The 24174-nt window shown below is 38.7% G+C and overlaps 1 protein-coding gene across 11 annotated transcripts in view; it reads right to left on the bottom strand.

The window, feature by feature from the left end:
* plekha6 (pleckstrin homology domain containing, family A member 6) overlaps positions 1–24174 on the bottom strand; it is a 249741-nt gene that overhangs the window by 190167 nt on the left and 35400 nt on the right. For all 11 annotated transcript variants that reach the window (XM_061922543.1, XM_061922534.1, XM_061922533.1 and 8 more), the window contains exon 2: positions 20418–20546. Coding sequence is in view for 10 of the 11 variants with exons in the window: in XM_061922534.1 (XP_061778518.1) it covers positions 20418–20546 (129 nt within the window). In the remaining variant the exon portion in view is untranslated. The remainder of the gene's footprint in view (positions 1–20417; positions 20547–24174) is intronic.

Here is a 24174-nt window from a genome sequence, read left to right as displayed (position 1 = left end):
ATAGATAAACATGTACATTAAATTGTGCTCATGGTTCTGGAAAGTAGGGATCTAACATAATAGTGAGAGTCCAGTCCATAGTGGATCTAACATAATAGTGGGAGTCCAGTCCATAGTGGATCTAACATAATAGTGAGAGTCCAGGCCATAGTGGATCTAACATAATAGTGTGAGAGTCCAGGCCATAGTGGATCTAACATAATAGTGTGAGAGTCCAGTCCATAGTGGATCTAACATAATAGTGAGAGTCCAGTCCATAGTGGATCTAACATAATAGTGTAATAGTCCAGTCCCTAGTGGATCTAGCTTAATAGTGTGAGAATCCGGTCCATAGTGGATCTAACTGAAAGTGCAGGCCATAGTGAATCTAACATAATAGTTTGAGAGTCCAGGCCATAGTGGATCTAACATAATAGTGTGGGAATCCAGTCCATAGTGGATCCAACATAATAGAGAGGGTCCAGTCCATAGTGGTTCTAACATCATAGTGATAGTCCAGTCCATAGTGGATCTAACATAATAGTGGGAGTCCAGTCCATAGTGGATCCAACATAATAGTAATAGTCCAGTCCATAGTGGATCTAACATAATAGTGAGAGTCTAGTCCATAGTGGATCTAACATAATAGTGATAATAGGGGGGGTCCAGTCCATAGTGGATCTAACATAATATTGTGAAAGTCCAGTCCATAGTGGATCTAACATAATAGTGTGAGAGTCCAGTCCATAGTGGATCAAACATAATAGGGTGAGAGTCCAGTCCATAGTGGATCTAACATAATAGTGAGAGTCCAGTCCATAGTTGATCTAACATAATAGTGTAAGAGTCCAGTCCATAGTGGATCTAACATAATAGTGAGAGTCCAGTCCGTAGTAGCGGCCCTCTGGGCCAAACATAACTGCGATGTTAAAACCACTTAGACACATCTACTGTAAATAGCTTTAAAAGAACATTATTATTCCATCTCTATATGAGATTTGTGCATCCAAAGTGTTGGAACGGTTCCCTCTGTGTGTGTTTACAATAGTCCCAGGCACGAACACACCCACATCTGCTCACTCTCCCTTTCCCTCCAAATGTGGCCCCTGGGGCCTCCCCCGCCCCCCCCTCCCCTAAACCACCCTGCCCTCCATCACTTTCACATTTAGCTCGCATTTTCCCGCCGCACACGCTTTTCAATTCAGCCCAGCAGTCGGTGGAGTGGCTGCCAGCGTCTGTGAGGCCGGGAGGAGGAATTCAAACACCGGGGGGGGGGGGGGGGGGAGTGGGAGAAACAATTGTGTCTTCACAGGAAGCATCTGCTTTTTTTTTTTCTCCCCAAATGACCACACAAAGTCAAGAAAAAAAAAATGCTGTTTTTGCAAGGAACCGCCCAGATTATGTATGTCACATTTTTCAACCCTTGAATCCACTTAATTTAAAACTATAATTGGTGTATAAAAATCAAGCACTTAGGCATGGAGACTGTTTCTACAAACATTTGTGAAAAAATCGGCCGCTTTCAGTGATTTCCAGCGTGCAACTGTCACAGGATGCTACCTGTGCAACAAATCCAGTCGTGAAATTTCCTCGCTCCTAAATAATCCCAAATGAACTTTATCATAAGAAAAGTGAAGAGTTTGGGAACAACAGCAACTCAGCCATGAAGTGGTAGGCCACGTAAACGGACAGAGAGGGGTCAGCGGATGCTAGAGCGCATAGTGCAAAGACTTTTTGCACAGTCAGTTGCTACAGAGCTCCAAACTTCCTGTGACCTTCCAATTAGCCCACGTACAGTACGCAGAGAACTTCATGGAATGGGTTTTCATGGCCGGGCAGCTGCATCTAAGCCATGCATCGGAGTAAAGCACGCCGCCACTGGACTCTAGAGAAGTGGAGTCGCCTTCTCTGGACTTATAAATCTTTTCCATCTGGTCATCTGATGGACCAGTCTGGGTTTGGAGGTTGCCAGGAAAACGGTACATTTCGGACTGCATTGTGCCGAGTGTGAAATTTGGTGGAGGAGGAATTATGGTGTGGGGTTGTTTTTTCCAGGAGTTGGGCTTGGCCCCTTTAGTTCCAGTAAAATGAACTTTAATTGCTCCAGGATCCATCCATTCATCCATCATCTTCCGCTTATCTGAGGTCGGGTCGCGGGGGCAGCAGCCTAAGCAGGGAAGCCCAGACTTCCCTATCTCCAGCCACTTTTGTCTAGCTCTTCCCGGGGGATCCCGAGGCGTTCCCAGGCCAGCCGGGAGACATAGTCTTCCCAACGTGTCCTGGGTCTTCCCCGTGGCCTCCTACCAGCTGGACGTGCCCTAAACACATCCCTAGGGAGGCGTCCGGGTGGCATCCTGACCAGATGCCCGAACCACCTCATCTGGCTCCTCTCGATGTGGAGGAGCAGCGGCTTTACGTTGAGTTCCTACCGGATGGCAGAGCTTCTCACCCTATCTCTAAGGGAGAGCCCCGCCACACCGGCGGAGGAAACTCATTTCGGCCGCTTGTACCCGTGATCTATCCTTTGGTCATGACCCAAAGCTAATGACCATAGGTGAGGATGGGAACGTAGATCGACCGGTAAATTGAGAGCTTTACCTTCCGGCTCAGCTCTTTCTTCACCACAACGGATCGATACAACGTCCGCATTACTGAAGACGCCGCACCGATCCGCCTGTCGATCTCAAGATCCACTCTTCCCCCACTCGTGAACAAGACTCCTAGGTACTTGAACTCCTCCACTTGGGGCAGGGTCTCCTCCCAAACCCGGAGATGGCACTCCACCCTTTTCCGGGCGGAGAACCATGACTCGGACTTGGAGGTGCTGATTCTCATTCGGGTCGCTTCACACTCGGCTGCGAACCGATCAGCGAGAGCTGAAGATCCCGGTCAGATGAAGCCATCAGGACCACATCATCTGCAAAAAGCAGAGACCTAATCCCGTGGCCACCAAACCGGATCCCCTCAACGCCTTGGCTGCGCCTAGAAATTCTGTCCATAAAAGTTATGAACAGAATCGGTGACAACGGACAGCCTTGGCGGAGTCCAACCCTCACTGGAAACGTGTCCGACTTACTGCCAGCAATGCGGACCAAGCTCTGACACTGATCATACAGGGAGCGGACTGCCACAATAAGACAGTCCGGTACCCCATACTCTCTGAGCACTCCCCACAGGACTTCCCGATGGACACGGTCGAATGCCTTCTCCAAGTCCACAAAGCACATGTAGACTGGTTGGGCAAACTCCCATGCACCCTCAAAACCCTGCCGAGAGTATAGAGCTGGTCCACAGTTCCACGATCAGGACGAAAACCACACTGTTCCTCCTGAATCCGAGGATAGTCGAACCTCGGATTGCTCCAGGATACCAAAACATTTTGGACAATTCCATGGATGGCACTTTTAGTTCATATGTGAGTAAAGGCAGGTGGTCAAATACTTTTGCAATATGGTGTATATTTTTTTTTCAAATCTTCACCTCAATAATACATATATATATATATATATATATATATATATATATATATATATATATATATATATAATATATATATATATATAAGATAGAGGAATTACAACAAAATGGACTCAGATTTCCCTCGCCTGACCCCGGGTCACTGCTGGGGCCCCGCTCTGGAGCCAGGCCCGGAGTTTGGGCACGATGGTGAGCACCTGGTGTCCGGGCACAGCCCGAAGAGGCAACGTGGGTCATCCCTCAATGGGCTCACCACCCATAGCAGGGGCCATAGAGGTCGGGTGCAATGTGAGCTGGGCGGCAGCCGAAGGCAGGGCACTTGGCGGTCCGATCCTCGGCTACAGAAGCTAGCTCTTTGGACGTGGAACGTCACCTCACTGGTGGGGGAGGAGCCAGAGCTAGTGCGCGAGGTAGAGAAGTTCGGCTGGATATAGTCGGACTCACTTCGACGCACAGCAAGGGCTCTGGAACCAGTTCTCTCAAAAGGGACTGGACTCTCTTCCACTCTGGTGTTGCGGCAGTGAGAGGCGACGGGCTGGGGTGGCAATTCTTGTGGCCCCCCCCGGCTCAAAGCCTACATGTTGGAGTTAAACCCGGTGGACTAGAGGGTAGCTTCCCTCCACCTTTGGGTGGGGGGACGGGTCCTGACTGTTGTTTGTGCTTACGCACCAAAAAGCAGTTCAGAGTACCCACCCTTTTTGGGCACACTCGAGGGAGTACTGAAAAGTGCTCCCCCGGGTGATTCCCTTGTCCTACTGGGGGACTTCAACGCTCATGTTGGCAACGACAGTGAAACCTGGAGAGGCGTGATTGGGAAAAATGGCCGCCCAGATCTAAAACCGAGTGGTGTTTTGTTTTTGGACTTTTGTGCTCGTCACGGATTGTCCATAACAAACACCATGTTCAAACATAAGGGTGTCCATATGTGCACTTAGCACAAGTTACGTTTCAGTGTCACCTGCTTTGTGTTGTTTACACGCACCTGCCTCCTAATTTCTGTCACTATTTAAGCCTGCCTTTGTTTGCCATTCGGCCTCGCAGTGTAAAACTTGCTTTCCATGCAACAGGTGACGTCGCTATCCCGCATTGTGGTAAATACCTTTTTGAACTTGATTAGCTTCCATGCTATTTTGTTTGTTTAGTTTCCTAGCTCACATGCTAGCACTTTTAGTTTTTTCTAGCTCACAAGCTAGTTCTGTTGGTTTTTGTCTCCAGTGCCTTTTGTGCAAGTTTTCTGTCCTTAGTCTGTTTTGTAGGTAAATAAATCATCATTCTTACCTCAACACTGTGTTCCATTCCGCTGCATCCACGAGAGAACGCAACCACACCACGATGCCAGCTAAGTGTCACACCGGTGTTGTGAGTTTACATTATCCACCCAAGGAACTTTAGTTATTAGAGGGTTCCAGTCGGTCGTTTTTTTTTACGGGACACATTTCCGGCGTTGTTGACTAGACCCGCTCATCGGCAGTGCGCCTTATAATCCGGTGTGCCCTATGGTCCGAAAAATACGGTAATCTGTGGTCATGTAGTGGTTTAGTGGCACATAAAGAGCCATTAAATAGACTCCCTTTTTAGACCAGTTGATCTGCCGTTTCTTTTCTTTTTCTTCTATGTCCCACTCTCCCTTGTGGAGGGGGTCCGGTCCGATCCGGTGGCCATGTACTGCTTGCCTGTGTATCGGCTGGGGACATCTCTGTGCTGCTGATCCGCCTCCGCTTGGGATGGTTTCCTACTGGCTCCTCTGTGAACGAGACTCTCGCTGCTGTGTTGGATCCGCTTTGGACTGGACTCTCGCGACTGTGTTGGATCCTTTACGGATTGAACTTTCATGCGACTGTGTTGGATCCATTATGGATTGAACTTTCACACTATCATGTTAGACCCGCTCGACATCCATTGCTTTCCTCCTCTCCAAGGTTCTCATAGTCATCATTGTCACCGACGTCCCACTGGGTGTGAGTTTTCCTTGCCCTTATGTGGGCCTACCGAGGATGTCGTAGTGGTTTGTGCAGCCCTTTGAGACACTAGTGATTTAGGGCTATATAAGTAAACATTGATTGATAAACACACTGACAAAATGTTTTCAAAACCACATTTACACACCTCTGTGCAGCCCACCTCGATCAATTGTTGCATTGAAGTCGGTTGTTGGCAAAAACACTGCAAAGGAATGAATTAGGTAAATTACGTTTTATATAGCGCTTTTCTCTAGTGACTCAAAGCACTTTAACATGGTGAAACCCAATATATAAGTTACATTTAAACCAGTGTGGGTGGCACTGGGAGCAGGTGGGTAAAGTGTCTTGCCCAAGGACACAACGGCAGTGGCTGGGATGGCGGAAGCGGGGATCGAACCTGGAATCCTCAAGTTGCTGGCACGGCCACTCTACCAACTGAGCTATACCGCCCCACATGGCATGTCTGTCACATTAACTAGTGGTTGAGAAGTACCCAAGAGCATTTATTGCACAGGCGTCAAACACAAGATCCTTTTTTTTTTTTTTTTTTTTTTTTTTTTCTTTGTCATGAAAAAGGGACGTTTTTGTCATAAAATAGGGAGGTTTTTGTGGTTGGTGCACTAATTGTAAGTGTATATTGTGTTTTTTATGTTGATTTAATGAAAGATAAAATATATAAATATATATATATTTTTTTAAATAAAAATTAATAAAAAAATCTTCTGCGGCCCGGTGGTTGGGGACCACTGATATACACTACATTTTAAAGTGAAATTATTGCAACTTAGCATATTTTTACTTTTAACAAAAATATACTAATAAAATGCATTAAAAAAATATGTGTAATAAAAGTAATCACTGTTTAAAAACGGCCCTCCGGGACCAAACATAACTGCGATGTGGCCCTCAGTGGAAATGACTTTGACACTTCTGATTTATTGTATTACCAAGGGACAAGTTTAGAACCATTTTAGTATTTGTGATGACAGCATTATTACATGTCAGGTTTTCAGTACATTATTAAAAAAATATGTGTTACCATGGGAGTCAAAGGGCGACTAAAATAGGCCAAGGGGTTAGGTCAGGGGTCAGGAACCTAATGCTGCCCTAGAGGCTCCCAGGAGCTCGAAAGTGGAAAAAGATGGGGCGAAAATACATTTTTATAGTTTATACTTCACTGACGAGAGTATTTGGCGAGCGCCGTTTTGTCCTACAAATGTCCTTGAACTCAACATAGCAAAAAATACGTTTTTTAAAATATATTTTCTGTAAGAGAACAAACATTTCTAACGGTTAGAAAATCCCACTGTTTATGTTATAAATGCTTCACTGATGAGAAATGTGTTTTATGCCCTCTTTGTCTCATTTTGTCCACCAAATGTTTTACGCTGTGCGTGAATGCACAAAGGTAAGCTTTGTTGATGCTATTGACTTGTGTGGAGTGCTAATCAGCCACATTTGGTCAGTGCGTGACTGCAAGCTAATCGATGCTAACATGCTAGTTAGGCTAGCTGTATGTACATATTGCAGCATTATGCCTCATTTGTAGCTATATTTTAGCTCATTTAATACCCTTTTCTTTTGTCCTCTGTGTATTGATTTTATTTTTGCATGTCTCATGACACATTATCTGTATGTAACATTGGCTGCATTTCTGATAGTTGTTTGTGTGCCATGATGTTCCAGACCACAGCAAACGTTACCCAGCTGGCAAAGATTGTAATAAATCCATTAGAATCAATCAATAAATGTTTATTTATATAGTCCTAAATCACAAGTGTCTCAAAGGGCTGCACAAACCACAACAACATCCTCGGTTGAGCCCACATAAGGGCAAGGAAAAACTCACCCCAGTGGGACGTCGGTGACAGTGACTATGAGAAACCTTGCAGAGGACCGCATATGTGGGCAATGTTTTGTTATGTTCTGTTAGATTTGGGCTCCATTAGTTCCTGTTTTTGTGCACCGTTGTTTGCTTTAGTAACCATGGTTACTTACTATTTCCACCTGTCTCTGATTAGTGTTCGCCCGCTCACCTGCTTCCTGAGCACTAATCAGAGGCATTATTTAAGCCTGCCTTTGCCAGTCAGTCGAGTCGGCCTGGCGTCATTGTTCGCTTCATGCAACCTGCTACGTAAATTGTTTGTTTCATGCCAATGTCACGTGATTATTTCTTCTCCGTAGTCCATGCTAAGTGTTAGCTTTAGTTTGGATGGCGATCATGCGCGTTTTTGTGTCGGCTCGTTTTCTGTTTTTTTGTACCTCTTTGAGTTTTGATGATTAAATCATGTTCCTACCTGCACATCATGTCCGGAGTGGTCCGTCTGCATTTCGGGAGAATGAACCCCACAGAGAGCTGCGAAAACCTTGTTGTGGTCAAATGTCAGCACTCCAACCTCTAAATGTAACTGATTTGTCGAAAATGGATAAAAAAAAAATTCTAAAGTGTCATTTTTTTGTTTTGTTTTTGTGTCAAGCTTATGAGATTTGATGCACTGTGAAACTATTGTTCTTTTTTTTTATTATTATTATTATTTTTTTATTTTTTTTATTTTGATTTTAATTTTTAAATGAACCTAAAATATGACTTATTTTTATATTTGTGGAAAATATTGGACACAATGTGTCAAGCTTATGAGATTTGATGCACTGACACTATTGTTATTTTATTTTTATTATTTTTTTTTTTTACAAATGGCTCTGATCCAACCTCTAAATTTAACTGAGTTGTCGAAAATGGGGGGGGGGGGGGGGGGGGACTGCTAAAGTGCTTTATTTTGTTTTGTTTGTTTTTCCCATAGAGTGAAAATACATTTTTTTTCAATATGCATCATAACAAAAACGGTAATATTAAAAAAAAATTGATAGGTATTGAACTATTGTTCATTTTTAAATATATATATATTTATTTATTTTTTTACAAAGGGCTCTGATCCAACCTCTAAATTTAACAGATTGTCGAAAATGTAAAAAAAAAATGCTAAAGTGTCATTTTTTAAAAAAAAAAATCAAAGTGTGAAAAGGCTTTTTTTTTCAATATGCATCATAACAAAAACGGTAATTTAAAAAAAATGGATAGGTATTGAACTATTGTTAATTTTTAAATATATATATATTTATTTATTTTTTTTACAAATGGCTCTGATCCAACCTCTAAATTTAACTGATTGTCGAAAATGTAAAAAAAAATGCTAGTGTCATTTTTTTTTTTAATTCAAAGCGTGAAAATGCATTTTTTTTTCAATATGCATCATAACAAAAATGGTAATATTAAAAAAAATGGATAGGTATTGAACTATTGTTCACTTCTAATATATATATATATATATTTTTTTTTTTATTTTTTTTTTTATTTTTTTTTTTTACAAATGGCTCTGATCCAACCTCTAAATTTAACTGATTGTCGAAAATGTAAAAAAAAAATGCTAAAGTGTAATTTAAAAAAAAAAAAAATTCAAAGCGTGAAAATGCATTTTTTTTCAATATGCATCATAACAAAAACGGTAATATTAAAAAAAATGGATAGATACTGATTGGTATAAACGAGCTATGGAGATGATATCAGTAGAAAAAAATGCATTTAGTTTAGATAATGAGTCATATATTGGAATATGGGATACATTATTTTAATTTGTTTTAACTAATAAATGAACCTAAAACATGACTTATTTTATCTTTGTGGAAAATATTGGACACAATGTGTCAAGCTTATGAGATTTGATGCACTGTGACACTATTTTTATTTTATTTTTTTATTTTTTTTACAAATGGCTCTGATCCAACTTCTAAATTTAACTGATTTGTCGAAAATGGGTGGGAAAAATGCTAAAGTGCTTTATTTTGTTTTGTTTGTTTTTCCTATAGAGTGAAAATACATTTTTTTTCAATATGCATCATAACAAAAACGGTAATATTAAAAAAAAATGGATAGATATTGAACTATTGTTCATTTTTAAATATATATATATATATATATTTAATTTTCTACAAAGGGCTCTGATCCAACCTCTAAATTTAACTGATTGTCGAAAATGTAAAAAAAAAAAATGCTAAAGTGTCATTTAAAAAAAAAAAAATTCAAAGCGTGAAAATGCATTTTTTTTCAATATGCATCATAACAAAAACGGTAATATTAAAAAAAAAATGGATAGGTATTGAACTATTGTTCATTTTTAAATATATATATATTTATTATTTTTTTTACAAATGGCTCTGATCCAACCTCTAAATTTAACTGATTGTCGAAAATGTAAAAAAAAAAATGCTAAAGTGTCATTTTTTTTTTTTTATTCAAAGCGTGAAAATGCATTTTTTTTCAATATGCATCATAACAAAAACGGTAATATTAAAAAAAATTGATAGGTATTAAACTATTGTTCATTTTTAAATATATACATATATTTATATATTTTTTTACAAAGGGCTCTGATCCAACCTCTAAATTTAACAGATTGTCGAAAATGTAAAAAAAAAATGCTAAAGTGTCATTTAAAAAAAAAAAATTCAAAGCTTGAAAATGCATTTTTTTTTAATATGCATCATAACAAAAACGGTAATATTAAAAAAAAATGGATAGGTATTGAACTATTGTTCATTTTCAATATACATATACATATATATATATATATATATATATATATATATATATATATATATATATATATATATATATATATATATATATATATATATATTTTACAAATGGCTCTGATCCAACCTCTAAATTTAATTGTCAAAAATGTTAGTCATTTTTAAAAAAAAAAAATCAAAGCGTGAAAATGCATTTCTTTTCAATATGCATCATAACAAAAACGGTAGTATTAAAAAAAAATGGATAGATACTGATTGGTATACACAAGCTATGGACATGATATTAGTAGAAAAAAAAGCATTTAGTTCAGATAATGAGTCATATATTGGAATATGGGATACATTATTTTCATTTGTTTTAACTAATAAATGAACCTAAAATGACTTATTTTATCTTTGTGGAAAATATTGGACACAATGTGTCAAGCTTATGAGATTTGATGCACTGACACTATTGCTATCTTTTTTTTTTTTTTTTTTTTTTTTTTTTTTACAAATGGCTCTGATCCAACCTCTAAATTTAACTGATTCGTCGAAAATGGGGGGGGGAGAAATGCTAAACTGCTTTATTTTGTTTTGTTTGTTTCTCCCATAGAGTGAAAATACATTTTTTTTCAATATGCATCATAACAAAAACGGTAATATTAAAAAAAATTGATAGGTATTGAACTATTGTTAATTTTTAAATATATATATATATATATATATATATATATATATATATATATATATATTTATTTATTCTTTTACAAATGGCTCTGATCCAACCTCTAAATTTAACAGATTAACGAAAATGTTAAAAAAAAACATGCTAAAGTGTCATTTTTTTATTTTAAAAATTCAAAGCGTGAAAATGCATTTTTTTCAATATGCATCATAACAAAAACGGTAATATTAAAAAAAATTGATAGGTATTGAACTATTTTTCATTTTTAAATATATATATTTATTTATTTTTTTACAAATGGCTCTGATCCAACCTCTAAATTTAACTGATTGTCGAAAATGTAAAAAAAAAAAATGCTTAAGTGTCATTTTTTTTTTTGAATTCAAAGCATGAAAATGCATTTTTTTTTTCAATATGCATCATAACAAAAACGGTAATATTAAAAAATTGGATAGGTATTGAACTATTGTTCATTTTTAAATATATATATATATATATATTTTTTTTTACAAATGGTTGTGATCCAACCTCAAAATTTAACTGATTGTTGAAAATGTAAACAAAAAAATGCTAAAGTGTCATTTAAAAAAAAAAAAAAATTCAAAGCGTGAAAATGCATTTTTTTTTCAATATGCATCATAACAAAAACGGTAATATTAAAAAATAAAATGGATAGGTATTGAACTATTGTTCATTTTTAAATATATATATTTATTTATAATTTTTTTTACAAATGGCTCTGATACAACCTCTAAATTTAACTGTCGAAAAAGTAAAAAAAAAAATACTAAAGTGTCATTTAAAAAAAAAAAAATTCAAAGCTTGAAAATGCATGTTTTTTTCAATATGCATCATAACAAAAACGGTAATATTAAAAAAAAATGGATAGATACTGATTGGTATAAACGAGCTATGGAGATGATATCAGTAGAAAAAAATGCATTTAGTTTAGATAATGAGTCATATATTGGAATATGGGATCCATTATTTTAATTTGTTTTAACTATTAAATCAACCTAAAATATGACTTATTTTATTTTTGTGGAAATGCAAGTGTAAGCCACTGCGACACTATTTTTTTTTTTTGTGATTTTATACATTTTTTTTTATAAATGGCTGTGATGATAATGTAAATGAGGTGTTTTTTATCATTGCTATGTTGGAATTATTATTAATATTGATACTCTTGTTGATAGTATTCATTTTTGTTTGACTACTTTATGTCAAGGCGTGGACTATGATGGTGTGGTTTGTTTCCCCGTGGTGTAAAGCCACTGGATCGGACACGACGTGTAGAGACATCTTTTAATTATGCTATATAAAGGAACAAAAAAAGGCGCACACAAGGCGGAGAACAAACTTGGCTATGAAAGCAAAAACTCACATAATGGCAGAACTATGGACAACAAAAAGGAAAACACTGTGACATGAAAAGCATGAATCTATGACAAGAAGTGAGCAATCAATCTGGTATCAAGGGTGTGTAGACCAGGGGTCACCAACACGGTGCCCGCGGGCACCAGGTAGCCCGTGAGGACCAGATGAGTCGCCCGCTGGCCTGTTCTAAAAATAGCTCAAATAGCAGCACTTACCAGTGAGCTGCCTCTATTTTTTAAATTGTATTTATTTACTAGCAAGCTGGTCTCGCTTTGCTCGACATTTTTAATTCTAAGAGAGACAAAACTCCAATAGAATTTGAAAATACAAGAAAATATTTAAAAGACTTGGCATTCACTTGTTTAAATAATTTTTTTTTTTTTTTTTTTACTTTGCTTCTTATAACTTTCAGAAAGACAGTTTTAGAGAAAAAATACAACCTTAAAAATGATTTTTGGATTTTTAAACACATATACCTTTTTACCTTTTACATTCCTTCCTCTTCTTTCCTGACAATTTAAATCAATTTTCAAGTATTTTTATTTTATTTTAAAGTGTAATTAATACATTTTAATTTAATTCTTCATTTTAGCTTCTGTTTTTTAGACGAAGAATATTTGTAAAATATTTCTTCAAACGTATTATGATTAAAATTCAAAAAAATGTATCATGTCAACTCTAGAAAATCTGTAGAATCAAATTTAAATCGTATTTCAAAGTCTTTTGAATTTCTTTTAAAATTTTTGTTCTGGAAAATCTAGAAGAAATAATGATTTGTCTTTGTTAGAAATAAAGCTTGGTCCAATTTGTTATATATTCTAACAAAGTGCAGATTGGATTTTAACCTTTTTAAAACATGTCATCAAAATTCTAAAATCAGGAAAAATTAGTAATGATGTTCCATAAAGTTTTGTTTGTTTTAATTTTTCAAAAAGATTCGAATTAGCTAGTTTTTGTCTTCATTTTTTTCGGTTGAATTTTGAATTTTAAAGAGTCGAAATTGAAGATAAACTATGTTTCAAAATTTTATTTTAGTTTTTTTTCGTGTTTTCTGCTCTTTTAAACCGTTCAATTAAGTGTTTTTTTCATCATTTATTCTTTACAAAAAAACCTTCCGTAAAAGGAAAAAAAAACAGAAATACCCAACTTTTTATATATATAGATTTATTTATTAAAGGTAAATTGAGCAAATTGGCTATTTCTGGCAATTTATTTAAGTGTGTATCAAACTAGTAGCCCTTCGCATTAATCACTACCCAAGAAGTAGCTCTTGCTTTCAAAAAGGTTGGTGACCCCTGGTGTAGAGGATGAGGTTACCAGGTTGACTGACTGGCAACTACAGGCTTAAATGGTGCTGTGATTATTGAAAGGTGCGTGAGTCCAAACAAATGAGCCAGGTGAAACTAATGGTTGTCATGGAAACTAATGCAGTCAAAAACAAAACAGAACATAACTAAGCAGACATGATCACAAAGACATGACACTTTTGGATTGTTTTGTGTCATGGTTGTGTGTCCTTTCAATTGGTCTTTTGATTGATATATTCTGAATGTTGCTGGGCCGGGTTTGGTTTTGGAATTGTAATATTATTGTATTATTGTGTATTATTTTGTTGGAAAGATTAATAAAAAAGGATAAAATTTGGTTTTTTGATCAAGGCAGACTCAAAGGTTCATAGTACTCTGTGCCCAAAACAAATCAAACGTGCAAGTGAGACACGGCCAAACTACGAACACATGAGACCGTTATTATTTTTTGGGGATTTAAAGTTTGACGTTTCAGTTGGTAAAAAAGATTTTCAATTCCATTTTTAAACTACCATAAATCTTCAACTTTTGAAGTCATTCCAGTGGTTTCTGTAACGAAAGGCTTTGCACTTTCCAGGGATTTATGGGTTATTGCGGTAATCATAGGGTCCTATCTCTCGTTGGCGTGACGGTACATGACTTCGCCTTTCATGGCAGAGGGCATGGGTTCGATTCCCGGCCGTCAGGAAGGACATCTGGCGTAATAAAACCTGAGCCAAAACCATATATGCCATTGCCTTGCTGTGGCGACCTCTGCCAGGGCATAATTAATGGAAAATGCAGTACCCGTCTAGGGACTGCGTCGAAGCCCCCCCCCCAGAGAAGACCAGGCTTTGATACAAAGCAGAGTGGCGGTTTGTTTACAAGGCGGAGAGGGACAGAGATGCCAGACTACACTGCGAAAAGTCAGTGTTCAAAAACAAGAATAAAAAAATACTAAAATGAGGGAATATTTTATTTGAACTAAGCACATTTTTCTGCCAATAGAACAAGAAAATGTGGCTTGTCAAGACTTTCCAAAACATGTAAAATTAGCTAACCTCAATGAACCCAAAAATACCTTAAAATAAGTAGATTCTCACTAATGTTATTTTCTACCGCTTGTCCTTTATAATGTTGACAAAATAATGCAATTGTCAGGCTTGCCACTGACTGTGTTTTAGTTTTTCCTCTCTGTGTGTTTAGTATTTCCTCTTTTTAGTTCCTGTCAGCGCTCTTATTTTCCTGTTTTTTTCCCCTGTGCGCTGTTTTCCCTCAGCTGCGGCTGATTGGCACCTGGCCACACCTGGTGCAATCAGCCCACTTTTATTTGAACCTGTTTTGTCCTCCAGTCGATGGCTGGATTATTGTCATGTATTGTCGCTCCTGCCATAGTGGTAAGCTATATTTGTTAGATGTTTGTAGCTTATTCTTTTTTTGTTTACTGCGTCCAGTTTGTTTTCATATTACAAGTACGACTTCTGTTTTCCTGCTCGCTACCCGCTAGCTTCCACGCTAGGCGCCTTTTTGTTTTTGCTAGCTTCCATGCTAAGTTCCTTTTTGTTTTCTAGCTCCTTTCATGACTATGGCGTGGATTTGTTTTGCTCCTTCGACGCAGCAGGATTACAGGACGAGTTCAGGTACATATTTGTTTATTTAAACACTATAATAAAAAATAAACAATGAGGTACAGAACTTGGCTCCAAAAATATAAACAAAAACACTTGCTCGATTGGCATGAATGATCATGAATAAACAAAAGATACTATGAACGATACTCAATGAACCAAAAACTAGCACTGAGGCAAAAAATACAAAAGGCTTACGTGGCGTAGTCAAAATAAAGTAGCAGCGTGGCAAGGCATGGAGGGTGGTCAAAATATGCAGGCATCTACAAAAGGCAAAGTTCCCAGAATGATGAACAGAAAGCAAATGACTTTAATAATGGCTGTGGTAATAGAAAACAGGTGTGAGAGGCTGAGGATCGGGGCAAAACTTGGGGGGACCAGGTGGAAACTAATGGGTTGGCATGGAAACAAACAAAACCAGGAAGTGCAAAACGTGACTGGATGTCCAAAATCAAAACATAACATGACAAAACATAAACCTTGCTTAACAGGCATGACAGCTCCCACGCTAGCTCTCTTAGGTGGTTATCCGCCTCGTGCGAGCTTTTTGTTGTACCCTTTGTTTGTTTTTGTCTTCGTGTTTTAAATCGAATCATGTTTTCCTGCAAAATGTGGCGTAGTCAAAAGACAGTAGCAGCGTGGCAAGGCATGGAGGGTGCGTGGTCGTGGTCAAAATATGCAGGCATCTACAAAAGGCAAAGTTCCCAGAATGATGAACAGAAAGCAAATGACTTAAGTACCGGCTGTGGTAATAGAAAACAGGTGTGAGAGGCTTAAGGGGACCAGGTGGAAACTAATGGGTTGGCATGGAAACAAACCAAACCAGGAAATGCAAAACGTGACTGGATGTCCAAAAGGAAAACATAACATGACAAAACATAAACCTTGCTTAACAGGCATCACAGCTCCCACGCTAGCTCTCTTAGTTGGTTATCCGCCTCGTGCAAGCTTTTTGTTGTACCCTTTGTTTGTTTTTGTCTTAGTGTTTTAAATTAAATCATGTTTTCTTGCAAAAAGCCTCCCTCCTTCTCTGCATCTTGGGGTTCGGCTTCAACTAACTCTGACAGCAATGATAAATTACTTAATATGCTAATGAATATATCTGCCCTGAGATGGGTAGGTTGTGAGTTCAAACCCCGGCCGAGTCATACCAAGGACTATAAAAATGGGACCCATTACCTCCCTGCTTGGCACTCAGCATTAAGGGTTGGAATTGGGGGTTAAATCACCAAAAATGATTCCCGGGCGCGGCCACCGCCGCTGCTCACTGCTCCCCTCACCTCCCAGGAGGCGAACAAGGAGATGGGTAAAATGCGGGGGTCAAATTTCACCACACCTTGCGTGTGTGCGACAGTCATGTGTACTTTAACTTCACTTTAACTTGACTTTAAATAATAAACGAACCTTCCGCTTTCACGCTACCTGCCTTCTCAGCGTCCTGGGATCACGACAACGACCATAAACACTCGTGACTGGGACACAGGGAAAAAACACTCAGGGGAGGAGATGGGTCAAATGCAGAGGACAAATTCCACCACACCTAGCGTGTGTGTGACAAAGTACTTTAGTGAACTTTTGTGAATTATATTTATATAGCGCTTTTCTCTAGTGACTCAAAGCGCTTTACTTAGTGAAACCCAATATCTAAGTTACATTTTTAAACCAGTGTGGGTGCCACTGGGAGCAGGTGGGTAAAATGTCTTGCCCAAGGATCACAGCGGCAGTGACTAGGACGGCAGAAGCGGGGATCGAACCTGGAACCCTCAAGTTGCTGGCAGGGTCGCTCTACCAACCGAGCTATAACGCCCCTTTAATATAACTTAAATATATTTGATCTGCAGGAGAGCCCTGCCATGAGGTGGCGACTTGTCCAGGGTGTACCCCGCCTTACGCCCGAATGCAGCTGAGATAGGCTCCAGCGACCCCAAAAGGGACTCGCGGTAAAAAATGGATGGATGGCTGGATTTGCTGGAGGCCAAGGGGAAGACCCAGGACACGTTGGGAAGACTATGTCCACCGGCTGGCCTGGGAACGCCTCGGGATTCCCGGACGAAGTAGGAGGGGAGAGGGAAGTCTGGGCTTCTCTGCTTAGGCTGCTGCCCCCGCGACCCGACCTCAGATAAGCGGAAGAAAAATGGATGGATGGAGGGATATTTGATCTGGTGGATCGAGGATTATTGATCTGGTGGATCGAGGATTATTCGTCCCATGCACCCAGATGACTCACAACCGTTGTCTGTAGCTGTTCAGGAGCATAGCTCGGTTGGTAGAGTGGCCGTGCCAGCAACTTGAGGGTTGCAGGTTCGATTCCCGCTTGTGCCATCCTAGTCACTGCCGTTGTGTCCTTCGGCAAGACACTTTACCCACCTGCTCCCAGTGCCACCCACACTGGTTTAAATGTAACTTAGATATTGGGTGTCACTATGTAAAGCGCTTTGAGTCACTTGAGAAAAGCGCTATATAAATATAAATCACTTCACTTCACAAATATTTCCGCAAATATGATGTGGAGAGGCGGAGCCGACGGTCCGACAGAGAGGCAGGGCCCAAGATGGCGGTAAGGAGGCGGGGATGGCGAGCGAGCGGCGAGGCGGGGAGTGCCGGGAGCGACGCCACAAGCAAGATCAGGTGTGTGGATTGCGCACCTGTACACGATTAATGTATCTCCTCTTGCTGTATAAAAAGGGGAGAAGGAGGAGAGAACGGGGCTGGTGATGGTGCGGAGCGAGAGCAACCCAAAGAAGGAAGGAACGAGAGACAATGGGGATGGCTGAAAAGCAACACGCAAAAGACTTTTGCTTATTGAAAAATAAACATAGGTATTTTGCGTGTTGTCACACCAACTCACAAATCCCGTCACTGGCTGCCTGTTCCACTCAGGGTTGAATTCAAAATCTCCCTACTAACTCACCAGTGCCTCCATGGAAATGCCCTCGTCTACCTCAAAGAACTGCTCACCCCCAAATCCTCCACACGACACCCCCGCTCCAAAACAGGTTAACCGCCTCCAACCTCCGAGGACAAAGCTACGAACTATTGGAGCTTTCTGCTCCGCTGCTCCCAGTCTGTGGAACACTCTCCCTGACCACCTGAGGGCACCTCAGACTGTGGATGCTTTTAAAAAAGGCTTAAAAACTAGGGGTGTGGGAAAAAATCGATTCGAATTTGAATCGCTATTCTCACGTTGTGCGATTCGGAATTGATTCTCAATTTTTTTCAAATCTATTTGTTTTTCTTTTTTATCAATCCAACAAAACAATACAAAAAATACCATAACAATGCAATCCAATTCCAAAACCGAACCTGACCCAGCAACACTCAGAACTGCAATAAACAGAGCAATTGAGAGGAGACACAAACACCACACAGAACAAACCAAAAGTAGTGAAACAAAAATGAATATTATCAACAACAGTATCAATATTAGTTATAATTTCAGCATAGCAGTGATTAAAAATCCATCATTGACATTATCATTAGACATTTATAAAAATAAAAAATAAAAAAACAATAAGTTCACATAAGTGTGGCACACTGTGTCCAATGTTTTCACAAAGATAAAATAAGTCATATTTTTGGTTCGTTTAATAGTTAAAACAAATTTACATTATTGCAATCATAAAATATTGTCCTTTACAATTATAAAAGCTTTTTAAAAAAAATCTACTACTCTGCTAGCATGTCAGCAGACTGGGGTAGATCCTGCAGAAATCCTATGTATTGAATGAATACAGAATCCTTTTAAATCGGGAAGAAAAATCGTTTTTGAATCGAGAATCGTGTTGAATTGAAAAAAAAAATCGATTTTGAATCGAATCGTGACCCCAAGAATCGATATTGAATCGAATCGTGAGACACCCAAAGATTTGCAGCCCTATTAAAAACCCATTGTCATGATCCACCACTTGGATTATGTCATATTCTGTTTTGTTCCGTCTTGGTATCGTGTTCTGCTATAGTTTGTCTTCCTTAGTTCCTGGTGACACTTCCTGTTTTATTTCCGTGGCCATAATAACGTATTAGTGCCTTGTGTTTTCGATGCCTACCTGCCTCCTAATTTCTATCTCTATTTAAGCCTGCCCTTGTTTGTCATTCGGTCTCGCAGTGTAGTTTGCTATCCATGCAACAGGTAACGTCGCTATCCCGCATTGTGGTGAAAAGACTTTCTTGTATTCGTTTAGCTTTCAGGCTAATTCCATCCACCCATCCATTTTCGACCGCTTATTCCCTTTTGGGGTGGCGGGGGGCGCTGGTGCCTATCTCAGCTACAATCGGGCGGAAGGCGGGGTACACCCTGGGCCAACACAGATAAACAGACAACATTCACACTCACATTCACACACTAGGGCCAATTTTAGTGTTGCCAATCAACCTATCCCCAGGTGCATGTCTTTGGAAGTGGGAGTTAGCCGGAGTACCCGGAGGGAACCCACGCATTCACGGGGAGAACATGCAAACTCCACACAGAAAGATCCCGAAGCCTGGGATTGAACACCAGGACTGCAGGACCTTCGTATTGTGAAGCAGACGCACTAACCCCTCTTCCACCGTGAAGCCCCACGCTAATTCCTCGCTTGTTTATTTCCCTAGCTCACATGCTAGCGCCCTTAGTTCCTTCTAGCTCACATGCTAGTTCTTTTTTTTTTTTTTTTTTTGTTAGTGCCTTTGTTTTGGTCCTTAGTCTTTTTTTGTAGTGTAAATAAATCTTTGTTTTTACCTTCACGCTGTGTCCCATTCCGACTGCACCAACGAGAGAACGCAATCGACACCACGATGCCCACCAAACGTCACACCATCTTTTTTTTTTTTAAAAAGCCTTTTTATAGATATGCATGCCGGTTCTATCTGTTGGGCTGTTTCTCGTTTTATGTTTTATTTATTTTTATTATCTTTTTATTATTATTATCACTATTTTTTTACACTGTGTCACTTTGAGGTTGTGTGCTCAACGTAAGGTGCTTTTTTACAAATAAAATATATTATTATTATTACATGCCGCCGCCTCCTTTTAAAATTTGGCAGGCCGGGAAGTGAGAAGAGCAGCCATGTGTGGCCATTCATACTCGCCACGGGCAGGAATCTGCTTCTGCACGACTCATGAGTCCAAACAATGAAAAGATAGTCAGACTGTGACTAATGCTTTAAAAAAAAAAAACACAACAAGACCATGCGGTTGAATATTGAAGGAACACAAACAAATATGTAATCCATGTCCACCTGCAGCCTGACAGCTGCTGTAGTCACAGACTTCCAACATGTGAACTGATGCAGGGTGTTTAGAGTCATAAAAGAAAAAAGTCTTATTGTTGTATTCACCAGACTAACTTTCAGCCCCAGCTGCAAAGACCACTTGCACACTCAGTGCATGCAATACAAACAGTCTGCACGAAAAAAAAATAAAAAAAAAAATAACATGCACATTCTTTCGTTTCCTTTTTTGAAGCGCACTTACCTTTTTTTCTGTGACCCCCTTTTTTTCACGTCACCTCTCCGTTCTTGCTTTCTGTCGGTCTGATCGCCACCGCCTACAACATGCTGTGGCGTGGCTGGAATGGGCTGCTTACCAGAAGGACCCACTGGTCTGGGGAGAGAGAGAGAGAGAGAGAGAGAAAGAAAGTAAGAGAGATCCATGTGAGAAGAGGGATGAAAGGGAAGGAAATTTGAAACCACCAAAAGCTCCAGAAACAATCACCACCACCACCCCTCCACCCTTCGTCTTCTCTGCTACCTCCGTCTCTCTACCCTCTGCACTCCCTTCTTCCTTCTTGCCTCACCCTCACCCGCCCTTTAATCCTTTCACGGGGTAATGGTCACTTTTTTTGGCTGGGTGCATTGAGGTTTTTATTTATTTATTTTTTTTCTCAGAGGTCGAGGTAATTAGGTCACACACCAACCTTTTTGAAACCAAGAGCTACTTCTTAGGTACTGATTAATGCAAAGGGCTACCAGTTTGATACACACTTATAAATTTGCCAGAAATAGCCATTTTGCTGAATTTACCTTTAATATAAATAAATCTATATATATATATATATATATATAAAAAAAATGGGTATTTCTGTCTGTCATTCCGTCATACATTTTTTTTTCCTTTTACGGAAGGTTTTTTGTAGTGAATAAATGATGAAAAAAACACTTAATTGAACGGTTTAAAAGAGGAAAAAAGAGGAAAAAAATGAAAATTAAAATTTGAGATAGTTTATCTTCGATTTCGACTCTTTAAAATTCAAAATTCAACCGAAAAAAATGAAGACAAAAACTAGCTAATTCGAATCTTTTTGAAAAACTTCAAAAAATAATTTATGGAACATCATTAGTATTTTTTCCTGATTAATTTTGAATTTTGATGACATGTTTTAAATAGGTTAAAATCCAATCTGCACTTTGTTAGAATATATAACAAATTGGACCAAGCTATATTTCTAACAAAGACAAATCATTATTTCTTCTAGATTTTCCAGAACATAAATCTTAAAAGACATTCAAAAGACTTTGAAATAAGATTTAAATTTGATTCTACATATTTTCTAGATTTACCAGAAAAAATATTTTTAATTTTAATCATGATAAGTTTGAAGAAATATTTCACAAATATTCTTCGTCTAAAAAACAGAAGCTAAAATGAATAATTAAATTAAAATGTATTTATTAGTCTTTACAATAATAAAAAACTAAAAATGTACTTGAACATTTATTTAAATTGTCAGGAATGAAGGTAAAAAGGTATATGTGTTTAAAAATCCTAAAATCATTTTTAAAGTTGTAATTTTTCCCTAAAATTGTCTTTCTGAAAGTTATAAGAAGCAAAGTAAAAAAAAAAAATGAATTTATTCAAACAAGTGAAGACCAAGTCTTTAAAATATTTTCTTGGATTTTCAAATTCTATTTGAGTTTTGTCTCACTTAGAATTAAAAATGTCGATCAAACCGAGACCAGCTTGCTAGTAAATAAATACAATTTAAAAAATAGAGGCGGCTCACTGGTAAGTGCTGCTATTTGAGCTATTTTTAGAACAGGCCAGCGGGCGACTCATCTGGTCCTTACGGGCTACCTGGTGCCCGCGGGCACCGCGTTGGTGACCCCTGTTCTAGTGGTTCTCAAATGGGGGGTACGCTTACCCCTGGGGGTACTTGAAGGTATGCCAAGGAGTACGTGAGATTTTTTTTTTAAATATTCCAAATATAGCTACAATTCAAAAATCCTTTATAAATATATTTATTGAATAATACTTCAACAAAATATGAATGTAAGTTCATAAACTGTGAAAAGAAATGCAACAATGCAATATTCAGTGTTGAAGGCTAGATTTTTTTGTGGACATGTTCCATAAATATTGAAGAAATGTTTATGTCAGACTTGTCCCTGACAGTTTGGACATGTTTTAGTTTTTCCTCTGTTTGTCTTTAGTTCTTGGGAGACATGTCTGGACTACAGGCAGGCCAGTCAAGTACCCGCACTCTTTTACTACGAAGCCACGCTATTGTAACACGTGGCTTGGCATTGTTTTGCTGAAATAAGCAGGGGCGTCCATGATAACGTTGCTTGGATGACAACATATGTTGCTCCAAAACCTGTATGTACCTTTTCAGCATTAATGGTGCCTTCACAGATGTGTAAGTTACCCATGCCTTGGGTACTAATGCACCCCCATACCATCACAGATGCTGGCTTTTGAACTTTGCACCTAAAACAATCCAAATGGTTATTTTCCTCTTTGTTCCAGAGGACACAACGTCCACAGTTTCCAAAAACAATTTGAAATGTGGACTCGTCAGACCTCAGAACACTTTTCCACTTTGCATCAGTCCATCTTAGATGAGCTAGTGCCCAGCGAAGCCGGCGGCATTTCTGGGTGTTGTTGATAAATGGCTTTGGCTTTACATAGTAGAGTTTTAACTTGCACTTACAGATGTAGCGACCAACTGTAGATACTGAAAGTGTTTTTTTTAAGTGTTCCTGAGCCCATGTGGTGATATCTTTTACACACTGATGTTTTTACCGCCTGAGGGATCGAAGGTCACAGGCATTCAATGTTGGTTTTCAGCAGTGATTTCTCCAGATTCTCTGAAACTTTTGATGATATTACGGACCGTAGATGGTGAAATCCCTAAATTCCTTGCAATAGTTGGTTGAGAAATGTTGTTCTTAAACTGTTCGAAAATGTTCTCATGCATTTGTTCACCAAATGGTGACCCTCGCCCCATCCTTGTTTGTGAACGACTGAGCATTTCACGGAAGCTGCTTTTAAACCCAATAATGGCACCCACCTGTTCCCAATTAGCCTGTTCACCCTGTGGGATGTTCCAAATAAGTGTTTGATGAGCATTCCTCCACTTTCTCAGTCTTTTTGCCACTTGTGCCAGCTTTCTGAGTGAGTGAGCTAATATTTGCAAAAAAATGGAAAAAGTTTACCAGTTCGAACGTTAAATATCTTGTCTCTGCAGTCTATTCAATTGAATATAGGTTGAGAAGGATTAGTAAATCATTGTATTCTGTTTTTTATTTACAATTCACACAAAGTAGAATAGAATAGAATAGAATTGTCACACCCATAAGATCATGTTTTGTTTTTGTCATGTTTGGGTATTTTTTTGGACACTTGTATACCGCGTTTGCACTTCCTTGTTCCTCTTATCTCCATGCCAACTCATTTGTTTTCACCTTGTCTTCATGTCCCACACTGGTTTGCACTCATCATAGCTATTATTTAAGCCACAGTTTGTCTGGCAACATCACTTCCTGCACCCATAGTCCTCATCTGCTTCATGCCACGCAATGCTGTTCATTTTGTCCACGCCACGTAAGTTTTGTTATATATGCCACAGTGAAAGTTTTGTTATTCATGCCACAGTGCAAGTGTTTTTGTTTCATGTTTGTAGTTTGTAGCCTTTATGCTAGTCTTTTGTTTTTCCATTAGTCAAGTTTGTTCTCCGCCCTTGTGCGCACTTTTTGTTGGTTCCTGTTTTTAGTTTTAGTGTTAAAATAAAGATGTCTTTACCTTGACGCCGTTTCCACTCCATTCGCTTTGCACTTCGGGAAAACAACGTCCAAATCCAAGTTTGACAAGAATAGAAGAATAAAATGGACTTTGTTGTCATTATATTTGCATATTACAAGATTAAGGACTCCAATTTAAGGTGCGGTAGGGAGAACAAATATGGGATGAAAATAAATTACACAAGAAGTAATAAAGATAAAACAAACAATTT

This window comes from Nerophis ophidion, linkage group LG16 (assembly GCF_033978795.1).
Source record: "Nerophis ophidion isolate RoL-2023_Sa linkage group LG16, RoL_Noph_v1.0, whole genome shotgun sequence".
Taxonomy (NCBI): Eukaryota; Metazoa; Chordata; class Actinopteri; order Syngnathiformes; family Syngnathidae; genus Nerophis; species Nerophis ophidion.
Note: the sequence above shows the minus strand (reverse complement) of the source record. Positions and strands in the feature narration are given on the sequence as shown.